The sequence below is a fragment of the Aplidium turbinatum genome, chromosome 13, assembly GCF_918807975.1.
Source record: "Aplidium turbinatum chromosome 13, kaAplTurb1.1, whole genome shotgun sequence".
NCBI lineage: Eukaryota > Metazoa > Chordata > Ascidiacea > Aplousobranchia > Polyclinidae > Aplidium > Aplidium turbinatum.
The window spans coordinates 7,397,024-7,419,664 of NC_137484.1; the positions used below are offsets into that span (position 1 = coordinate 7,397,024).

The 22,641-nt window shown below is 36.7% G+C and overlaps 1 protein-coding gene across 1 annotated transcript; it reads left to right on the top strand.

Annotated features, from left to right (window-relative positions):
- Positions 1–7,011: 7,011 nt before the first annotated feature.
- Positions 7,012–21,275, top strand: LOC145781922 (cilia- and flagella-associated protein 58-like). Its single transcript, XM_082593618.1, has 17 exons — positions 7,012–7,161; positions 7,982–8,135; positions 8,825–8,997; positions 9,376–9,532; positions 10,283–10,477; positions 10,891–11,028; positions 11,403–11,562; positions 12,092–12,186; positions 13,659–13,838; positions 14,803–14,964; positions 15,308–15,454; positions 16,029–16,169; positions 16,631–16,854; positions 17,453–17,606; positions 19,527–19,709; positions 20,240–20,373; positions 20,970–21,275. Exons 1-17 carry the CDS (start codon positions 7,061–7,063, stop codon positions 21,088–21,090), a joined length of 2,619 nt encoding a protein of 872 aa, XP_082449744.1. The 5' UTR covers positions 7,012–7,060; the 3' UTR covers positions 21,091–21,275.
- Positions 21,276–22,641: the final 1,366 nt, after the last annotated feature.

Consider the following 22,641-nt stretch of genomic DNA (forward strand, 5'->3'; position numbering starts at 1 on the left):
CTCGTTGGTCAAACTCTGGTAAGAAGATGCTATGTTTTAATGGAGTGAAACTATGGAATCAAGTACCAAAAGAAATAAAAGAAAAGTCTTACAATGTTTTTAAATTTAAATATAAATGTTTATTAAAGAATTTGTACAATGATCACTCCTGAAACGTATCATTCGCTTATTTCTCTACACAATGTTTTTTTTATGTTGCCCTGTGTTATTCTATTGTTATTCCATTGTTAATGTATTGTTAATTCCATTGTTAATTTTTACAAATTAAAGTGCTGGTATTGTGCTATATATTATATACCGTATGTGTTAATGTTCTTAATTTTGGGTCTTTTGTTTAAATGTTTGGGTGGCAGCTGACTTTGGTGACCTTTTGATCTTTCGCTGCCATCCTTGTTGTGCGAATTATTTGTGTTTATTGTCTTTTTGCTTTTTGTGTCTTTCTTTTTCGCCAACAAAACAAAAAACAAACTGAACTGAACTATCGGCTATCGCAAGTGAGGAAAGAAACGAAGATGATGAAGGGATAATGAGTGATGCAAGTCTATACAACGGCGAAAATGGTTTGGAAGTTGGAGCAAGCTCCAACCCTAGCGTTTCTGATGAACAAAACTACAATGTAGAGGAGAACACTGCCGTTGGCACATTGGTCATTATATTCAATAATTATGAAGGTGAAAAGTTTCCACGAAAAATTATTTAGTTTGATGACGAAGGCGCTCTTGTATCCACACTAAGGAAAGGCAAAAACGTAGGATAGAATTAACCTACGTTCAAAGATGAAATCGATTATGAATGAAAAGACGTTTTAAAACGTAACATAGAGGCTATTCCTGTTAATCCGATTCCCTGACCTTGAAAAAGAATAGGGACAATAAACCTTTTAGGCCTATTATTTGAGGGAATTCCCCCCTAGCCTCAAATAACCCCCCAAGATAGGGTTAAATGCAGTGTTGTACGTTGACGCCGTCAATTTGACGGCGTCATTTGACGGCGTCAATTTTTTGTTGACGCTGAGGCTAGCGCCGTCAATTTATTTTTCAGTTGACGGAAGTGATAGCGCCGTCAACTATTTTGCTGATTTTAAGCGTCAAGCGCTAAGCGTCATTTTTTGTTTTCATGGAAAATCTCGTTTTAGAATAAGAGTTTCACAATGTATTCTGGCCAGCGCGACTCATCCGAATTACCGGCTTTTGCGTTGGTTGGAATGGCTCCCTGGAATACATGCGGAAGAAGTTCGCCAAATGGTGATCACCCTTGTATTGACAACGAGGGATCAGAGACAGAAAGCGAAAAATCCATGAATGGCATCGCGGACGTTGAATATACTTTATTTCAAGAGCTCTATGCCCCTAAAAAGAGCGATGTTGGTGCAGTGGACCTCGTTAAAAGAGTTATTCATGCTAAACTATCACAGCACGCTTGGAAAAGTGATACCTTTCCGACTAAACGTTTTCAACTTGTTTTTGAAATACAACACACCAATACCATCCAGCGCTGCTGTGGAACGCATGTTTTCACTTGGAAAGGACAATATGCGCAGGAGCGCCGGAAGCGGGGGGGGGGGGGGGGGGCAGGGGAAGCGGATGCCCCCCTGCCCTCAAATTTCTGTGGATGGGGAGGGAAGAGGGAGCAATGGTACCCTTTTAAGGTCATGTAAGCTACTGCACACTTTGCAATATAACAATTTATGCTATTCGCTTTTAGCCTAATTATAATGTTCTATTTTTGCCTCAAAATAATATTCACGACACAAAATTCTCCATCACAGTAAGTTATATTACATCATTATAAAATAGCATGATGCCCTTCCGTGCCATTGTTCTTTGTATAGCGGACACTTGTATCATTACTCGATAATGAGCTGATAGATGAGCATTATCGCTATATCTTATCTTAAAACTTACAAAAAAATTGGCCTTTCAGCAACAAAAGTGCCCTTTTTTCATACTCCTGCCCATCCAGTCAAAAATCGCTCCGGCGCCCCTGAATATGCGTCCCAAACGCAGCAGATTGTCAGACAAACGTTTTGAAATGCTTGTTTTTTTGCAAGGAAATAACTAATAGGCTGAGCAGCTAATTACAATACAGTCTCAAAACATAATCATCATCATCATCATCATTTTCAGCCTGTGAGAGCCCACTGCAGAGCGTAAGCCTTCCCCTTTTCATGCCAATTTACACGATTATGTGCTAGTTGGTACCAATTGGTTGTATTGCATTGTTTGTCAATGTCGTCCCTCCATCTCACTTTTGGTTTTCCTTTCTTTTCTTTGGTTTCTCGTGGTGTCCATGTTGTTAATTTTTTAGTCCATCTATTGTCCTGATATCTTGCTATATGACCTGCCCAGGACCATTTTAGTTTCTTGATTGTGCTTAATAGGCTATATCTCGTAATTTCGTTTGGTTTCTGATCCATTCGGCAAAACATAATACCTGCTCTTTATTTATAGCTATTGTTAGCCTGAACTTGGTTGAAATATTTCCGTTTTATGAGACGCTGGCAAAAAATAGCGCTAGAAATTAGCGCTGACGCTGACGCCGTCAATTTCTTTAAGAGCTTACGCAGTCCTTTACGCCGTAAAGTTTTTAGGCAATTCGCGCTGACGCTGACGCCGTCAAATTATATCAATGACGCGTACAACACTGGTTAAATGTCATAAACTGACTGTTGTGTGTACATATTCGTTGACTTGTGTGTTTAAAATACCATTTTCTGTTCAAAGCAGTGTGATACGCAAAACAATATTGAACACAGAAAGGAATTTAGTGCCCGTTCAAAGTAACCCCAAAATCTCGTGAAACTTTGAACACCATTGCAATATCAGGACGGTGGGTTCAGAGTGTACAAATTAACGATCTAAAAAAGACGAAAACTGTTCAAAGTATCCCCAGTTTACGGTAGGCTAAGAAGTCGGTTGATTAGATAAATCGCTCAATTTTCTTTGCATTTAATCACTTAAAGGGGTACTAAAGGAAAAAGCTGACTTGACGATTTTCCACGTTCTTTGTGTTTAACTTGCTACCATAAAACGATTTTCAATAAAATTTTACCCCATTGCGGTCTGATCAGCATTCTGCGCGTACTTTTGTCAGAGCTTTCAAAACCACAATGGGCCTGAGCAGCGAAGCGTGCGACTGTACAGTTTACGTAATAAAAGACGAGCAATCAGCTGATCACGCAACAGTTGTTACTGCCGGCGATTTAACTGTGGGCTATGTATGTATGTACATCAAAACATCAGATTTCAACGTCAAAACATCAGACAGTTTGCTCAAAACCTCAGATCTGATGTTAAAACAGCAGATGTTGTAACGTGGCTTTTGTTATTGCTGTCTTTTATTACGTATTCTCGAGCTGTGTTTGCACTTTTTGGTCATTTTGAAAAAAAATGAAAATAAATGAAACATTGGATTTTGGGCCTTGCCAGCGCCATTGAAAACAAATTTTATTCGGTAATTTTTTTTGAAATGTATTTTTGAATGTTCAGTTTACGCATTTTAATGCTTAATTCCCGTTTGAAAATTTCATTGAGTATGCCTTTAAGTAATTTAGTCAATGGAGATTCCCGCAATTGACCCATCAAAGGCTGAGTTTACAGTTTAAAGTTTAGCATGAAATAGCCCAGCTGTTTGGTTTCGTAGGTGCCTGACTGTTTGGTGTAATTTGTTGACAAACAACAAAAAAATAGTGTTCCACACATAAATTATCTACTTTTAGTTTTAAGTAACTTAAACTTGTTAAATTATTTTGATGATGTTTTTTGCATGTTGAATCACTGCCAGACATCCACCTTTTCATTATTATTCTTCAATCTCCACCACTAATTGGCGCCTATGTTGCCATAGTTACATTGTTCCAAATTTCATATTTAGATTTTTATGTGTTGGGGAAGAAAGCTCTGGGTTTGTGAGAGAGAAATAACTTTATTTGCCAATCAGATTCTATGATACAAATAGTACACAATAAGCTTACATCAGACAAACATACAATTCACAAACATAGAGAAACACTTTAGTATGCTGCTTAGTGTAGAACAATTCAATCTGATTAGCCAGAAGCAGTGAAAGACCATTTGGTTATCCAGTCGTATTAATAAAAAAATTCGATTGAAGATAGCACTCAAGTTAACTAATGGCAACAAACAATTACGATGTATTAGTGGGTGATTTAATCATTTTTTGGTGCAAAGGATTGATTTTTTTCATCATTTTGGGATAAACAATGGAAAATGTCAAGGATGGAAGATTTGAATGAAGGGATGGATGATGATGATGAAATCGATGATTCCATTGCTAACTATAGAATGGGCCACTGCAGTTGGCTGAGTAACGTTTTTATGTTAGAATATTTTTATTTTGAGATTAGTTTCATAAATTTTTGAAAGTCTTTGGCAAAGGTTGCCACTAGCCTGTGCGCTTTTAATCTAAATTTTTGTCAATGTTGATTTTGAGGTGCTTTGTTGAAGTTTTCTTATAACATCATTTGTGTTATCTTGTATTTTAAATTGTTGAAAATCAAAGATTTTTGTCTGGTATTCCTTCAGTAGTAAGAATGATGATTTAGAGTTGGTTTGTTTGCTTTTTACCAGTCATTGATATGCAGTATTTCTTTATTTCCTGTGTGAACTGAACAGTTCTTTTTTAATTTTGACTTATACAAATTTGTTTTGTTATGCCTAGCTTAATGCAAGTTTATTTAAATTTCATGAATGACATTTTTTATAACATCCGGCAAGCAACAATACCTAAGCGGGCAATAACTGAGGATCCAATGCATTATGGGAATCTTTATCCTCAGATTAAGAATGCTTTTTTTGCAAGTTCAATCCTGAATGTTTCACATACTTTGTAGAGACTTTAAACAGCTGACACAAGCCTAGTCATCGAGATAGACAGAGAACTTGTTGAAGTGTTGTGTGTGAATTATTCCATCCCTCGATGCTATGGATGGAAGGCTGTCCTTGAAATACATTGCTTAGAACACAATCCGAGAGTTGAACCATCACCACTTAATCTTATGCTTTTTTGATTTATACATCCAGAGCCTAACCAGCTGAGTTACAGTATTAGGCGGACAAAAGTCATAAAAACCTTGTAAAGATATGTCAACTCCTAATTGAAACCCAAGCACTGTGAGTGAGAGTCCACCCTGATATTTCAGAGGTTTTGCAATAAAGAGACAGCTCAAAATAGTATCTTAAAACATGATATTGCAGCTTTTTGCCTTGCTCTTGAGCAACTTATACTTTATTGTTCACATAAAAGACAGCGCTATACAATTAAGCTTATTATGTCACCAATACAAAAAGTCATACGGTAATCAAAAGTTGATGGACACAACTTAATTGACGCCTTGACAACTAGATGCACAACCTGCATTGACACCATGTGCATTACTCAAATTTTGTTTATTTGACTACCAATGCACTCATTGCACTGGTCTGGTGTTGAAGTCCATGTGCCCACTGCAGTAATCATCCAATTAATGGTACAATGAAGCACTGGTGGAAGCACATTATGTGGCTTCATAGCCTACACAATCCCCTATCATACCTCCAGCTAAACTGAGTCGTCGAACCAGTTTAGTTGAGCTTAATGTTGATTTAAACCAGGTTAGTTGCTCCAACTTCACAATGCACAAATTAGGACTGGAACTTTTAGCGATCTGTCAGTGCAGTGCTAAATCAGATATATACTGTAAATTTTATTTGGCCAAGAAGTCACCAGGTTTTGCGACTCTGTTTGTTATCATGACATATTTAATTATTTATTTTGAGTGCAAAAACTTATTCAAAGTATGGTAGCCTAGCTGTTTTGATTTTAAAAATAAGTATTATTAATTTAGTCTGGTTATGGTAATTCTATGTTACCTATTTTACTATCAGATGAGCCTTTTTATCAAAACTCAAATTTAAGAATACCACTTTCCTCAAGAAAATGTTGCATATGCCACTGGATATAAGACACATATGCCTTAAACTTTTTCAAACTCGAAATTGCTGGTTATAACTGGGTTGCTTATACCCATTGTGTCAATGATACAATCAGAGATGTATGTATACGCCGCAAATTCTACGTCGTAGACTTGCAGCGTAGACTTTTTGTTTGCGCTAACACTTGCGGCCACATTTTTTTGGATAGTTGTCGCCTGAGGCTACGCCTTAAAATTTTCACGGTTTTTTAGCACATAGCGTCAACGCATACTTTTTAATGTCTTAGCTGTTGTTTGCATTTTTTTTTTATCAAATTTTCCAAATTTTGAATAAGTTGAAAGAATGTTTTCAATGGGCAAAGACATATTGAAGCCAAAACGCAGCAAAATGTCAGATGAACACTTTCAGATGCTTGTGTTTCTTCAAGGAAATTCAAAATAAAACTTGTTTGTTTCGAGTGGTTTATACCGTGTGAATGTTTGGCACCCAGCAAACAAAATGAGTTTACGCTAGTGTATTCGCTAATGCTGACACCGCCAACTTTTTTACAAGTTACGTTGACGCATACGGCGTATGGTTTTTCGAACGTTTGCGTTTACGCTGACGGCGTCAATACTTTTTTGTATATGCGCGACTTGCGCGTACATCACTGGATACAATATAGTACTACTAATATGATACCATTTTTTACCCATCGCTTCTACCACTTCAGCTTCCGTAATTTGTGCAAAAAATTTAATTTCAAAATTGTAAAATGGTGTGTCGAAAGCAGAAAAGTGAGTGATTTCATGCACCTCATTGCTGAGCCTGTAACACTGCTTCCATGCCTGCTTGGTCCAAGCATAGTTGATTATTTTCAACCCATTATGCACAAGTGGGGTTTTATTATGAGCATACATCACCAAGAATCTAACTACTGCTTAAAGATTCTCTGACTTGGATTATTGCCATTTTCCATGATAAAGTACTACTTCTGCAATGAAGTGATATAGTACTATGATAGGCCTATCGAAGTTTTGATAGGGTGCAGATTTGTGTATATATTATACTGTAGCCTACTCGTTTTTGTTTTAGGTTATGCAACTACAAAAAGGATTTCGTTTATTTTGAATTAAACATTATTTAAGATGTCTGACAAGCTTGCATTTGAAGAAGATGCCTTCCAAGCTTTGGAAAAAGATTTCCAAGATGTTGTTAGTGAGTTAATGGGAGACAAGACATTGGAAAAGTTAGTGAAATTTCACTTTTGCGTCTAATTCTGTACAATTTGCAAAATATTAGTGCTCTGGAATAATTTAGTTTTTGGTGTGGTTTTATTTTCAAGTTGAGAAATTTTGATAAATTTGTATCAGTCAAGCTTAGGTGCTTCATCATGACCCATACTCTCGTTTAAATCTTGAATAAACCTATGAGAATGACTGAGTGTGTTGGCCTTGTACTATTTACCAGCAGCTCCATTATGTAGAAAGGGGTACGTTTTATAATTTGGTGGGGTAAGATTTAGGGTGATAGTTTGCAACTGACTTAAGGTTAGATGCATCAACAGTGAATTATTCACCAATTTAGCTAATCTGCTGATTAAGAAGTTCATTTCATCCACTAACTTTTCTCATGCACCAGTTATAACTTGCTCATTAGAATCACTGATTACTGGTCCACAGATAAACTTTATACAAACTGATTCTCGGTTATCTGATCAGATGGTTACCGGTAGTGTTAATCGGCTGTTCAAATGCTTTTCTCTTGGTGATTAGAACTCTTGACAGTCTTAATATAGGAACATACTAAGTAGTAAGATTGAATAAAGACAATCTGAATAGTTATTTGTCATTTTTTTTAAGGTTGTTGTGGTCTACAGTAACTATTGGAGTATAATTTAATACAGTTTTGAAGACATTTAATTACTATTCTACAGCTTACTAGCTTACTCTAAGTTTTAGTCAATTAGCTGGCACAGCAGGCTGCCGCACATGCAGGATAAGCAGCTTTATATAATTTAAACTTGTTGGATCTGTACAATTTATAACTCGCTGCAAATTGCTTTTTAGATTTCGAGTTGAATATGAAAAACTTCATAAAGCACTGAAGAAGTCACATGACAGCGAAAAACGACTGATGACGAAATGTCGTGAACTGAATGCAGAAATTGTAACAAACTCTTCAAAAGTGGCCCAGGCTCTCAAATTGTCTCAAGATGATCAAGTGCGTTGCTTTTCTACCATTTTTAATTGCATCCAACATGGTTGCAAATATTGTACTTGTTGTATTTTACCAGACTTCTATTTAATAAAAGAGAGAATAAGTCAAAAACAGGCAAAATAAGCCGAAGTAAAGTATTGTAGTCGTTTGCACTACACTTGTAAACTCACCTCAAGTGATGTAAACGCCACTTATATTATCAGCTCCTTGATGTCTTAAAAAGTGATGTCTCGATATAAGTAAATTTTAACATCTTGTAGTACGGTAGCTTAGACATTACAATGCCATACATTAACCAAAGCTAAAAACATGTAAAGCCTTATCTTTAGTGAACACCCCCATATAATGCTTAACAGACTAATTACACTAAGAGGTTAGATTGTTGTGCAAATGCCAGCATATTTGATGAATGCAAAGTAGCAGTAACAGACTTATAATCAATCAATAGTTTATTTATAAAAAACAAAACAAGAATGACATATAATAACGATAGCCTACCCACAATATAAGTTTTGTTAATGATAGGGAGAGTGGCAAACAACGAAACGACCATACGGTTCATAAAAAAAACTTACAGTTAAACTTTGGTTTAAATCTAAAGCATAGTAAGTAAACTAAGTTTATTTTTACTGTAAAATCGTTTATATTGTTCAAAAACGATAATTATCGTGAAGCTTTCGTCATATTTCTAGGCTACCATTCAGCAACTGAAGCAGGAACTGGAGAAAGCCTGGAAAATGGTCGATGCTGCCACCGAGCGGGAAACGCGGGCCCGCGAAACAATTCAAAGTCTGAAGCTTGAAATTGCCAATTTGACTAAACTTGTTGAGCAAGGTGCAGGCTTATCCATGGGTCAAGAGCACAGGTAAGAATGTAATCATGTTTAAAGAAATTGACCTAGCTATTGAAATGTAATTTAGTAGCTAGGCTGAAAGATGAAATGTGCTGCAACTACAACAGGATGGAATCCACGATGGCAGTTGTTAAGAAAGAATTTGCTTTTATTGTAGTCGAATACCTAAAACTGTGACCCCGACACTGCGACGATATGATTGAACGAAACTTCGGACGAATCTACTATTATGGATTTGAAACTGCTAATTGCGTTATTGAAACTTACGTGAAACTATTTGGGTTGTGCAGTTTTGTATCATACGAAACGCGTTTGCAAATAGCACTCTTGTTTTTTCAATAAGCTATTGTCGCGCCCATAAAATAGACATCTTTCCTTTTCTCTACTCAGCGTAAACGAAATGTTAAAAGTGAAGGAAGAAGTCACCAGGGAACGTGACGAGCTCCTCTCTGACGTGGCCGCCATGAGGGAAAAGCTTGCTGCAGCCTCCTCTGCCCAACAGAAAGCCGAGTTGGATCGAGAACAAGCTGAGATGAAAATATCAGAGGTGGGTTACAAACTCCTTGAGTGAATTAGAAATTTTGAATGAAAATTTGACAACTTTTGTGCAAAATCTATTGAAATTTAACCGTTTACTATTTCGAAGTTCTTTTAGCTGTTCTTGCATGGGGTTTATCAATCTAATTCATTGCCTGGGACCTGGGTGGATTTATTGCTTCTAAAGTGTTCCAGGACAAGCTGTTGAAACTGTGGCCTAACTGCCTAATAATACTTTTGTACGTTTACATATTTTTATTTGAAGCGATGATTGATTTAGAAGCAACGCAAATGTGGACGTTTACAAGAAAAAAGCAGCTACTCCACAAAAATGTTTTAAAAACATGTAGGGTTAAACTTTATGCTTTCCCAAAAATAAACTGTTTTAATTTGTATCTTAATCATTTGATTTGAAACGTTCAGTCGTCAGCAGTAGTATTTTTGCATTGTTATTGTTTTAACTTGTTGGAAATCATTTTTGGACAACCTTTCTTAATGGTTTTTTTATTTAGTTATCTAGAGAATGGACTTTTTATGGATTTTTCAGTTATTTGTGGAAATTGGATTCGTTCCTTTGTCTTCCTTTGCAATATAAATTGCATTTTTAAATGGTTTGAATTGTTTGTTACTACCCATATGTTACTACATATAGCGTTGTTTAAACGACGAAAGATGTAAAGGGTTGGTTGGTTACACTCTTCCTATTATTCAACGTAAAAAGATCCAAAATAGAGTCAATTAATTTGAATTTTCCTTGTAGCTCCAACAAGACATTCAGATGAAGCAGAACGAGGCACAGAGGGAGACGAGGAAGAAGGAGAAGATGGAAAGAGAGTTGAACAGCGAGAGGAAAGAGGTGGAGGGAAGAGCAGGAGAAATCAAGTCCCTCCAGATGCAGTTGCAACGTGGCAAAGATGACAACATCAAACTGGAACAGCAACTGAAAGAACAAAGGGTGAGAGATGGTCTTGAATGTGTTTAATTTGTTATTTTTTTTGATTGAATGTAGACAAGCTTTTGTCCCCACAAAATTGTAATAATATTAATAATAATTTTTCAGAATTTTTGTTATTCTATTTAAAAAAAAGAAGTTATCAGTTAAAGCAAGTCACTCACAGTCCATCTTCCACTCATGTATTACTACAGCACCTCCATGATCTGCCAAGTTCCAAATATTTTTTATCTGAACGTTTTAGATAACAAGGTCCTAAAACTTCACAAAATGTGGATTTTACTGTAAAAAAAAACTTGTTTAACTTGAATGCATTTGCTCAGGATGGAAAATAAATCACCTTTCATTGAGTGACAAACCACCCTCCATTTAGAAGAATTTAGTAAAAATATCACTTCACAACTTTTTTTCTGCAGATTCTCCATGAGAAAGCAGTGAGGGACATGGACTTACTGAACGCTAGACTGACAAAACTGCAGCAAGATTATCAGAACCAGATTGATGCGGCTGATGCATTGGCCAATGACAACCAGAACAAGGCGGCTGACCTCAAGGTGATGCAACTACTTCTTGAAGTGGATGGATATTTGTTGATTAGCCATTAGTTTTAGATCTGATCTTTAAGAACGAAAGATGTTGTCCATAAGATATTGGTCTGGTCGATACGACATGAGAGAGTTTAATGTTTGTACGTTGGATGTGCCTAAGCTACTGTACTGTATATTACTCTGATCACCGGGTTGAAAATTCTAATTTGCATGGTCACTGTTATCGTGCCAGGAAAATGACAACACATGTAAAGAGCGCAATCTAACCAATTTCAGTTCGACGAATATTGATCCAAGCTCAAGTTTATGCCAAGAGTATAATTTTGTATGATTTGCAAGCATAGCAGGCGAGTAAACACGAACGTTTCAATTCACTTCAGGCAAGAGAAGACGAAATCAGCCAAATGCGGCAAGACACCACCCGGCTCACGAAAATGCGAGAAGCCATCCAGAGAAGACTCCAGACAGTGGAGGAGAGCAAAGCGGAGGTTGAAGGTCAGAAGGAGACGCTACGAGGACAAATAAGCGGCTTGGAACGAGGTGAGAAGTCAAAGCAGCCCAGCTTGCAACTTCCTGACTGCTACGAGTTATTTATCGGGAACAATATAATCTTGAACCAGAAGAATGTTTAGCTGCTCTGGCAAAACATTTTATGTCATTTTACTTTTCGTATTTATGGTTTTGTAACATCAACCAAATCATTAAAATGCTGAAGCTGTAACAATTTGTTTCACCTCAAAGAAAATGGCAGGAGGTTCTTATTCAAACAGAATCAAATAATATTTTTGTGCTATTCACTTGGCTACGGATAATCAAAGAACAAAATACTCTGAAAAAATGTTACCGATTCTTTGGCTGCACTTTTATCCGATTCTATTGCAAAAGTGAATTAAAAATGTAACAGGCTTGCTTTAGGAGTTACTTGTAATCTTTTGTTAATTTATTTTCAATGGAAACGATATATCGCGATTACTAAAACAGGCCTATCTCAGTCATGTATTTTGGTTTTCAAGCACTCTGTAGTCGATGTTTATAAACTTCGTTTCAACTCTTGCTCCTGTTCTTCCAGAGGTGGACGCCATGAAGAAGCAGGCAGAGCAGGACAAGAAGACGATGGATGAACTGGTTAGAGAGCGGGATATCCTCAACAAGAACTGCCTCAAGGTAGGTTGGAGGACCAACGTACATCTTCGAAAGATGTAACCGAGTAGAGGCCTCGGAGTGTGACTCGTGTGAGGCTTCTAATTGGGTACAAATAAACGTACAACACAGAACAGTTATCATTCTCTCATATTCTATGATCATTCATGCGTGCACGTTTGCCCAAACTGAATTCCCCTTTTATGTCTATAAACACATGTATGCATATTTTGTATGATGTATACTTTACTTTGTACTTCATACTGTTCATTTGTACTTTGTATGATTCACTTTGTACTTTGTATTTTAAATTTCGCAATGCTGGCGATTGTACCTTGTCAATCATAAATGCCAGAAGATGAAATCCTCAGCTTTAAGGTGCGTCTACACGACGACTGTTTTCTTGCTTAAGCTAGCAAAACTTCTTGTTTGTTTAAGATAATCGCACTTTGTGCCGCTTACTTTTAAGAAACTGAGCGAGTAAGCGAGTGCCCGAGAAAAAATACGCTCCAGAGCGAAAAACTGGGCGCTTAAGTGAGTTCTCTTGCTTAGAAATCTTTTCGCGGCAAAACTTCAGGTCTACACTCAGTAGTTTGGCTGCTAGTCAAGCAACTAGGAAGTTTGTAGTTGTTGTTTTGTATTTGATGCTTCCAGTGTTCTCTGGCCACGCCTGTTTCTAACTTCACTAAGGTGTCGGAACACTTCTTTCTGAAGTATTGCGCGTTTGCAACCTTATCTTTTTGCAGCATTTTTTACACAAGTTGAGTTAAGTTGCTTTTATTTCTGACCATGACCATCACAACAAAAATAACACACGTTAACATTTGAAAGCCATTATTAAATCATTGAATGACTGCAACAACTCAAAGTGCCAGCTCACTGCGACTGCCGACTAGTTGTTAAAAAACAGTTGGTTTACTTCTTGCTTTGGCGCGAACTTTTTGAAACGTGACGTCATTGCGGTTGAAATACTCACGTGACCGCGTTCAAGCAAGCAAAATCTTTTTTTGAGATTGTGAGTGTAGACGAAACAAGCTTAAAAACTAGCTTAAGCAAGAATTTCTAAGCAAGAACGCTTTCTCGTGTAGACGCACCTTTATGGCCACTTAAGCAAGAACGTAATTATGCTCGTTCTTTTACAGTGAGCTTTGCCCAACCTTGTATGTGAACTGCTCATCACATTATGCGGTCAGCTCCAGCTAGGGATCTGTCCCTGGCGTCAGTGCAGATTCGTGAAGCATAGTTGGTTGTTGCTAGTTCGTTTCTATTTCAAGCGTGGGATCTACATCACCTCACGCAAATTAGACCAACAGCTTCGTTCGGGTCTCACAACCTAATATTGGGCTTTCTTATTAATAAACATAAAATATCGATTTAAAGAGACCATTTGTTGTTATCCTGTAAATTGTGATTTAAATCTATATTTTTCAAAAAGAAACAGACAAGGTCCGATGCAAATAAAAACAAAAAAAACGGTCACGGTTTTTCTCTTTCAGGCTGTAAACGCCACACAGAAGCAACTCAACCTTGTGAGGCTGCACGAGCAAAGTAAGAAAAATTTGGAGCAGGAGATTCAAAATTACAAGGATGAGGCTCAGAAGCAGAGGAAGATTATCTACCAGCTGGAGAAAGAACGAGATCGTTACATCAATGAAGCATCCGATCTCACGCAAAAGGTTTCTAATGCTCAATATCATACAAATCATTGTAGTTTAACTGTGATTTATGTGGTTTAACTTTACATCTTCAATATTTTTTCAGTCAACTTTAATGACTCAAAAGCAAGATTATCTGCACTTAGTTTAAGTTGGCTTTATATTACAATTTTGGTGAAGAGGTGATTTTCTTGCACCGTAGACAAATAAAACCTGCAACCACAAAATTTAACAGAATATAATAACAGGAAAATTACAAACGTTTTCGGTTTTGGTAAAGAGATGATTTTTTTATTATTTGAAAACGTTTGTAATTTTTAGTTTATTATCACGTTATTATGTTAAATGCTGTGTGGTTGTTAGGTTTTATTTGTCTATCATTTAAGTTGGTTGTATACTGTACAGTAAACCTAAATGCGCTTTTTCCTTTCTTGTGAAAGGTTAAAAAAATACCAGCTATTAAAACTCCTTTTTGTTTGTAGACTATCGGTATTTTCATTTTTAAATACAGAATTTGTCTCAAGTATATCTTTGTCTCATGGTCAACAATATGCCTGCTGTACCGTAGAAATAGAAGTTCAATCGCTTGTTATCAGCACTTGCATTTACGACAAGACGAATTGTGCGCGACGCGTGTCCCAATCCTGAGACAACTGAGACGACAATCCTGAGACGACGCGTGTCCCAATCCTCTTTGTCCATTTCTGTTGAACAGCCGAACATAAAATTAATGTTATTTGTCCAAAATCGAAATCGAACCTGAAACAGATGAATAACTGCAATATCGTTGAGATAATGGGGAAAAATTACTTGCAAGTTCTTTGTTGGTTAGCTCTAATGTCAACATCAACTAAACATGAAAATATGCAGCGATAAGCACGAAGCAACTCACTAAACCCGGATCATAAACCAGGACAAGGTTATGTTTATATCGGGTATGTTAATGTAGTTGTGATGTGTTTTCATTCCAAATCATTTTGTCTAGGTTCTTCAACACATGGAGGATGTGAAAGTCCGGGAAATGCAAATATTCGACTTTAAGAAGAAAATTGCTGAATCGGAAACTAAACTGAAGCAACAACAGAACCTGTATGAGGCGGTTCGATCCGATCGAAACCTGTACAGCAAGAACTTGATTGAAGCCCAGGTGTTCACTTAATTGCGTTTTTAACCGGAAAGCATTGCAAAGTCTTTATGATTTAATTACTTTGGTAGCCATCTCATTGTTTGAGAGTATTGGCTGGCGTGGTGTGCAATAACCATCTCTTTTCATTACTTGCTTGCTTTGAGAACCTTCTAGCCAGTGTTAAGGATATCGGTTCTGGTGGTACATCCATGATTCCCAAAAACTCCTATTTCTTTCCACAAGAAAGAGCTAAAAGTAGTCATGCATTTAACAGTGATTGCATTATATTTCTGTTTGAACAATGAAATTTACGTTTGTGTTGCGTTAGTTTTCGTGTATTTGACGTGTTGATCAATGTTTCCAGGACGAGATCACAGAGATGAAGCGTAAGCTGAAGATTATGAATCACCAAATTGATCAGCTCAAGGAGGAAATAACCACAAAGGAAGCAGCTCTTGTCAAAGTCAATCTGGATCACACTAGAGTGGAAAAAGAGAAAGAAGCACTCAAGGTACAACTAAAAGGCTGGTTTCTATCCAATTATACCACTCGCAAGCAAACAGTATACTCGTCATACCCGATATGCGGTGAGTGGCTATGTAAATCTAAGTACTTCGAGCAGATCGCGTAAAGTTGTCGCATTCCCACCAACAACATACCATCGGTTATATTGAATCCATTTCCATCATAATTCTGCTGATCGAATGAGGTGAACACTACATGACATAGAAATGTCATCTTCATAACGCCAACTTGCAAGTGGTAAATTGCTACTGTATGTTCAAGTAAGATGATGACGGCCAATGGTGACCATTCACACATTTGGAAGTTTTTATAACTGTTTGCAATCAAGGCCGCAAGTTGTGCAGCTTTTAGAAAGATGTTGATTTTTCTCTAACTTTGGTTCACTTTCCGTAACTGAAAATTCCTTGCAAATGTCGCGCATGTCGTGTCCAAGTTCAACGTCAAATTTCTTTAAACCAAGTGCCTCAAACATCTGGGCCACATGGTTCTGAGAGCAATTTGAGTTTGGGACCCCTGCTTTAAATCGTGTTATGTTGTCATCACTTGATTTGTCTTAACAGGCCGAACTCCAAAGGATGAAGCAGCAGGCGGCCGAGAGCAAGACACAGCTTGAGCAGATGGAAAAGGAGGTTGCAAAGCTGCAACAAGTCATCCGGGAGTCGGATGCCGAAAGGAAGCGGCAAATGAAAGAACTTGATCAGGTGATTTTCACCCAGCAAGTTGAGCTCATGAAATCAATTAGGAAGTGATTTTATAGGTTCCATAAAAACTTTTTTGTTTTCTCACATTTTTAGACTTCGGAACTAGGATCACGAGCTTTCGTGCATAATCGCTTTGTTCGATTTTTTGGAATCGATTAATATTCACCTGTTTTACGCCTGAGTTAGCTTGGCAGTTTATTAGTATTACAACGTCGGTTTTTTAATTTTTTGTCAAACTGTCTCCGCGCCAATGGTAGTCGCTTCAATACTGACATATTTCACTGGGATTTGTGTACTAACTCACCAGCGTGAACTTGGGGTGGTCTCATATTCAAACTTGTCAACAGCCTGTTGCTATGACGAACTGTTTTTTAAGCACGCTCTTTCAATATTTTTAGCTTTGGATTTCACTCAAATCTCAGTGTTTCCATTTTAATTTTTATTATTTTTACCTGTTTCAGGTGATAAGCGAAAGGGACATTCTAGGAACGCAACTTGTCCGTCGAAACGACGAGCTGGCTCTTTTGTATGAGAAGATAAAGATTCAGCAATCTACCTTGAACAAAGGAGAGATCCAGTATAGGCAACGACTGGAGGACATCCGGATTTTGAAGTTGGAGATTCGGAAGTTGCGGAGGGAGAAAACGACACTGACGAAGAGCGTCGCCAGCGTCGAAGATCTAAGGTAATTTGATTGGTGTTTGTTATTTATAGAAAAACTTGGTATTTTGGGCAAAGATAGCTCTTTTTTATAAAGCGTTGCAGTTTTTCTACAAGTAATTGAACTTCACGTCAGACTGGCATACAAGCGAAAATGTGCTTTTTATTTTCAAAAATATGTTTTTTTGCCATTTTTGCATGTTATACCTGGTTGCCCTTCTTACATTTTGCCCATACAATTCTGTTGTAACTCATTTTGGAAGTTTAGCACTCATCATTAAGCCCAATCTTTTTTTTTTTTGCTCCGAAAAACTTATTGGCTATTACAATGGTCCCAAAACCCATTTTAAAGCGGCCCTACCTGTGCAGAATCAAAAATTTGCCGGATTTGTGACCCCACTATAGAGATACCTTAAAATTTTTGTTTTATTTGGTGCTGAAAGGAAGATTACATCTATTTTTGAAGTAATATGCAGCTCTATAAAACTTCCGTACGACCAAAGTTGGAGGCACAGCAGCAATTTAGAAATCACTGGAATAACGTGGTTTATAATTCCATTTCATACAATTCATTGCTTCATTTGTCACAATCTTGCATCTTGGTATTTTGCATCTTCATTCAGGCGAGAAGTTTATCACACACAACGAGAGCTCCTTCGAGAACGTACTCGATGCAAGGCTCTGGAAGAAGAGCTTGAGAATCCAATGAACATCCATAGGTGGAGAAAACTAGAGGGATCTGATCCAAGCGCTTATGAGATGATTCAAAAAGTCCAGGTAGCTTTGAAGAGAGCTTTATCTTCCTATATTGCTATCCTTCGCTTAACATTGTGAATATTGAAATGTTCTCAGTCAGCCTTTTGGTCTGCGTAACCACTCTAAATTTATAGGAATATTTCGCCAATCTGGGGTGGTGAAAGGATAGACTCACGGAACCTGAGGCTCAAGAAAGATCGTTTTAATCTTACCATTGAAACATAAACTTTCTGCATAAAGATAATTTTTGTTTGAGAGAAGAGGATACTAATAAATTTAATCGCACATTTTAAAATTTTGAACTTTAAATTTCTAAAACACTGAAAACAAAGATAGAATACTGTAAAATAAATCACGCATTTTATAGAAAACTTTTTTGGTTCTTTTCTGTGTGTAAGCTTTAAGAAACTTCTTAATTTTGTTGCTATTCGGGTGTGTATTATATTGTGTATTATCTCTGTCAGGGGCGTATCCTCAATGGAAGCAAGGGAAGCATTGCTTCCCCTGTCAAAATTGAAAAAAGAGAAAATTATATTTTTCAGTAAAACGGTTTCGTAATTTCTTTACCTGAATACAAATTAGAACGGTTTCTAACTCATATCACCGTGTGATTTCAGCTCGGTTTTAATTTTTAAAAAGTTGGAAGCTTACGGAAGCGAAGATTCGTATAGCTTCCCTTGCTCTCGTTTTTGCTACACTAAGAAACAAGTGAGAGACTAAGGAAAAAAAGCAGAGCAAAGTTTGCGCGAGTTACGTTTCTTTTAACTAATCCATGGAAGCAACTTTTCAATCGCTTCCCTGTCGCAGGGTTACCATATTGGCTAAATTCCTCAAATTAGGCTTTTTTTAAATTAATTCTTCAAAATGCATAATAATCAATATTTCTGAAATATTGTAACCCTACCAGATGAAACCATGTTCACCATTGTTCAATATATGTTCTATACTTGTTTAATACTCGTAATGTGGCGGATTAAAACTCATCCACTACAGTCCTTTTATACTTGCTATTTTTCGGGCTATACTTGCAGAATTATTTTTGCTACAATTTATTGAAATCCGCTACAAGTCATAAAATGTATGTACATTTTATTATTTTTAATAAAGACAGGTAATTATATCTATTTGGCCCTTTTGTCTAATATTTTCCTTGTTTTGGCTTATTTTTGTATTATTTTAGCTTTTAGATCTTATCATAGTCTGGCAACTCTGCTCTGTTGGATATTGCGTCGCGGGCTAAAAATGAAAAAAATTTAAAGCGCTGTTATAATTATAATATCGGCCTAGTAAGCAAAAGTTTGAGCCAAATGTTGGCTTTGCACTGCTATCCTGGCTGGATAAACTTTGGCATAAGACAGGATATGTGAGGTCGAGGCTAAACTTGACTGAAATGAATTCTGGCTTAAGCTACTACAGGCTACAACAGTAAGTAACTGTAGCTGAGTTTTTGGTGTTTTCCAATTTTAGCCGTATTTTTTGCCCGTTCGTGCGTAAGAGCTACCATTAATAAGTTAATAGCTGTTTATCTGCTTATAAATTTTATACAAATATTACCCTAAAAGTGTTTCCAGAAAGCACTATAATCCATTATTTGAGTGTAATTTTGCAAAAAAAATTCCGGGGGGGGCATGCCCCCGGACCCCCCCTAGAAAACACGTGCCTTCGGCACGCTCTGATTTCCCACGAGTTTTATTGCTTCCCTTGCTCAACCAACCAGAATACGCCACTGAATTCTCTGTTCAGTTCTACAACGTGCTATGGTTTTGATTGTGGATAATCTTCTTGAATTTGGAAGAAATAAACGTGTTAATTTGTTTAGCTATTACATGTTTCACCATGTATCTTCTTCCTAGGAAGCAAAATTCGTCTGTTGACATTGAATCAATGTAAAAATGATGAATTTTACTGCCTGAATTATTACCTTTGTGCCGTGCATTGCAGGCTTTGCAAAAGCGTCTGATTCAAAAGACCGAAGAAGTTGTGGACAAGGAGTTGCTCATACAAGAGAAAGAAAAGCTCTACATGGAACTGAAGCACATCCTTGCCAGGCAGCCTGGGCCTGAGGTGGCTGAACAACTTCGTATCTACCAGGAGACCTTGAGGTCCAAGACGAAGCAAATGAAGGTGTTGTATTGTTTAGGCATTTTCATTCGTTGAGTGTTTTTCTTAATGTTGTCAGACCTTGGTGAAGTTAGTTGTCAGACCTTGGTGAAGTTAGCCTTTGCGTTGAGCAACAATTCCTGTATAGCAAATGCAGAGCTTTAACGAATTTATTTTTTTTAGTTAGTAGATTTGTTTTTCAGATATTTTATCGGCAAAAAGTTGCGCAAATTATTAACAGTCCAAAATAAAAAAAAAACGTTAAAAAATGATAACACGGTTTTATTACCAGACTACATTTAAAGATTTTATAAACTTGCTAATTTTATATGGATTACTTTTCAAATTTTTGTGTGCGGTAAAACTGCTTGTTTTATTTACTCATCTGTCTGACACTCCAATTCTGCTTTTTTTTTGTTTCTGGCCGTTGCATGAAACCATCACCATTTATGTTGTACTTGTAGTTTTAAATCAGTGTTTTCAAGTTAATTCAACGTTGTCTAGATGTTGTATCGATGTCAGAAAGTAGATTAATCAACCAACAACTTTTACAGCGTCTAGCTTCTGAGCTAAACATGTACGAATCCCAGTCTTCCGAATACAAATACGAGATCGAGAGGTTAGCCCGCGAGCTACAGGACGTCAAGAAGAAATATTTCTTGCACAAGAAGAAAGAACAACAGATAAAGTAAATTGTGAATAAAAAATAAAAAACAAAAAATACTTAAAATTTAGAAATCAAACCCCTGTGTAGCAAACGTTTCAAATCCATTTTTCAGCTCCTGTGTCTGTATTTTACGAATAAAGATTACAGCAGTTTTAAGGTTAGGTTATGTTTTGATGAATGAAAGCTTCAAAACAACTTGTTTCTTTCTTTGCATTTCAATATTAAAGCGGCTACGTCTTGGTCGCGGGGGAAGTGGGGTTAGATACTCTGGTCATTTTGTTTTGGTATCGTCCACCACATTAGTTGGTCTCTAATTTTAGTGCGTGTGATTCCAGTTTTCTTATGTGAAATCGCAGAACCTCTTATTGTTTAAAAATTTGAACACCTAATCATGAATCTTTTCTGTAGTTGATGACAATTGTCAAGTAATTATAAATGTTTGACAAAAATTTCAAACAGTATGCATTGGCCAGTGCAAGAGGTTTGGAATTGGGCAGTCAGTCCACATTACATGTATTTCAAAAGCTATTTAAAAACTCCATTTTTGTTTTTGGTAAACCATTTTATTTAGTTTGCTCCATGATGGAGTTTGAGTGCTATTAAAACTTATCATTCAGGGAGAGAGAAAGAGCCATGGCCCAAGCCGGGGTTCCTTCCATTCAGCCCCAGAGAACGGAAGGATCACGATTTACTGGCGGGGGATTTAATCTCAAATCGCCGCAGAAGGCAACTGCATAGCTCGATGTTCGAAGATCGCAGATATTCTTGTTTATAGTTTATTTTTGATGTACGCAAAGATTATATTATGATATATATGCTTTTACACAAAGGACCAGTAATTTTTCAAACAATTGTAATCCATTGAAGGTTTAAATGATTTCTCAAGTTCAATTTTCAACCTAATATAAACAACTTCACATAGACATCGTGTGGTGTGTTTTCAGTTTTGCAAAATTGTCACTTCAGATAAATAAGAAGTTAATTACGATGAGCATAGGACAAGCCAGCTGGCAAAATTCATCATTTTTACATTGATTTAAGGTCGGCAGAGTTTGAATCAGTATAAGAAGAACGTGTCTTTTTTTAGCTAATAATTATACATTATTTAAAGAAGTTCCCATGGTTTCCATATTTGAAGGCTACGATCAGAGAAAGTGCAAAAAAAAACTCCACATGGTCGCACCTTTCCGTAATGACAATTTTATAAGTTTTCAAAATCTTCAATAGAACACAATATATTAATGTAGCAGCCACGATCGTGGTAATATTCACTGTAATTTTAATATAATTGGACATTGATAATCTGAATACAGAACGTTGCATAATGCATATCCAATGTTTTTAAACGAAAAATGTCGTTCGCTTGCTGGCAGATTTTTTGGTAGTTCTGATTGCTATATTGTTTCTTGTTAAGGTCGGAAATCTTGGTTCAGCAAAAGGTTAAGTGGTAGTTTGGTAAGCCACTTGGAAACGAATATGTAATCGCACTTTTAATCCCAATTCGGTGTTTTCCTAAATTATCCGCTTTAAAGTCTTCGACCATGCGCTCTGCCCACTCACCACAGCGTGTAACTGATTTTGGAAAACTTTTCCACGGCAAAAGGGAACTATGAAACAATAGTTTCTAACTTCTAAGCTACCAATGCTGTTAAGCAGAGCCATTTCCATGTGATTTTTCTATTTTCTCAATATCTTCTCAATTGGCTCTTTCTATTTCGTGCTTAAAACCGGATTTATAATTTAAAGTTTTACCGATTTTGGATATGGCTACATGCTGGCAGTTAGATTTGTTAAAAGTAACAGCGTTTTTCCTTTGGTTAAATTTTTGATCAAATTTTCTTTACCAAGTTCATTAAATGCAATTCATTGGGCCAACAACAAACGCCATGGGATAAAACATGTTTCTGTCATAATAAAACGTCCATTTTGAACCTAAAAATATTAAGGGCAATTTCACAAGTTCTGTTAAAAGCGTGCTGATCAGTATTTTTCTTGTCTGTCCTATTTTTCTTCTTTTGTTTCTACCTTTTTCTAGACCTCTCTCTTCTATGCTTGGCATATATTGTTTTTCGTTTTGATGGTTAGAAATAAAAACAAACTGAACTGAACTGTTTGAATAGCCTACCAAGCAACTTCATCATCTTCATAAATCCCTACCCTCTTTAGCAGTAGATGATGCATGGTTTCGTAAGTTAGTCCAAGGACTTTACTTTTTATAACAAACCCAACACGTGACCGTATGAGTATTTTCTACATTCTGATCAGCAGTAGGCTGCCTAACTGCTGGAA

Bases quoted from the DNA above. Each gene is read 5' to 3' on its own strand.
- LOC145781922 (XM_082593618.1), top strand. From the start codon at position 7,061: ATGTCTGACAAGCTTGCATTTGAAGAAGATGCCTTCCAAGCTTTGGAA. The intron at 12,187-13,658 runs GTAGGTTGGAGG...TTTCTCTTTCAG, and splicing joins TCAACAAGAACTGCCTCAAG to GCTGTAAACGCCACACAGAA. The intron at 16,855-17,452 runs GTAATTTGATTG...ATCTTCATTCAG, and splicing joins GCCAGCGTCGAAGATCTAAG to GCGAGAAGTTTATCACACAC.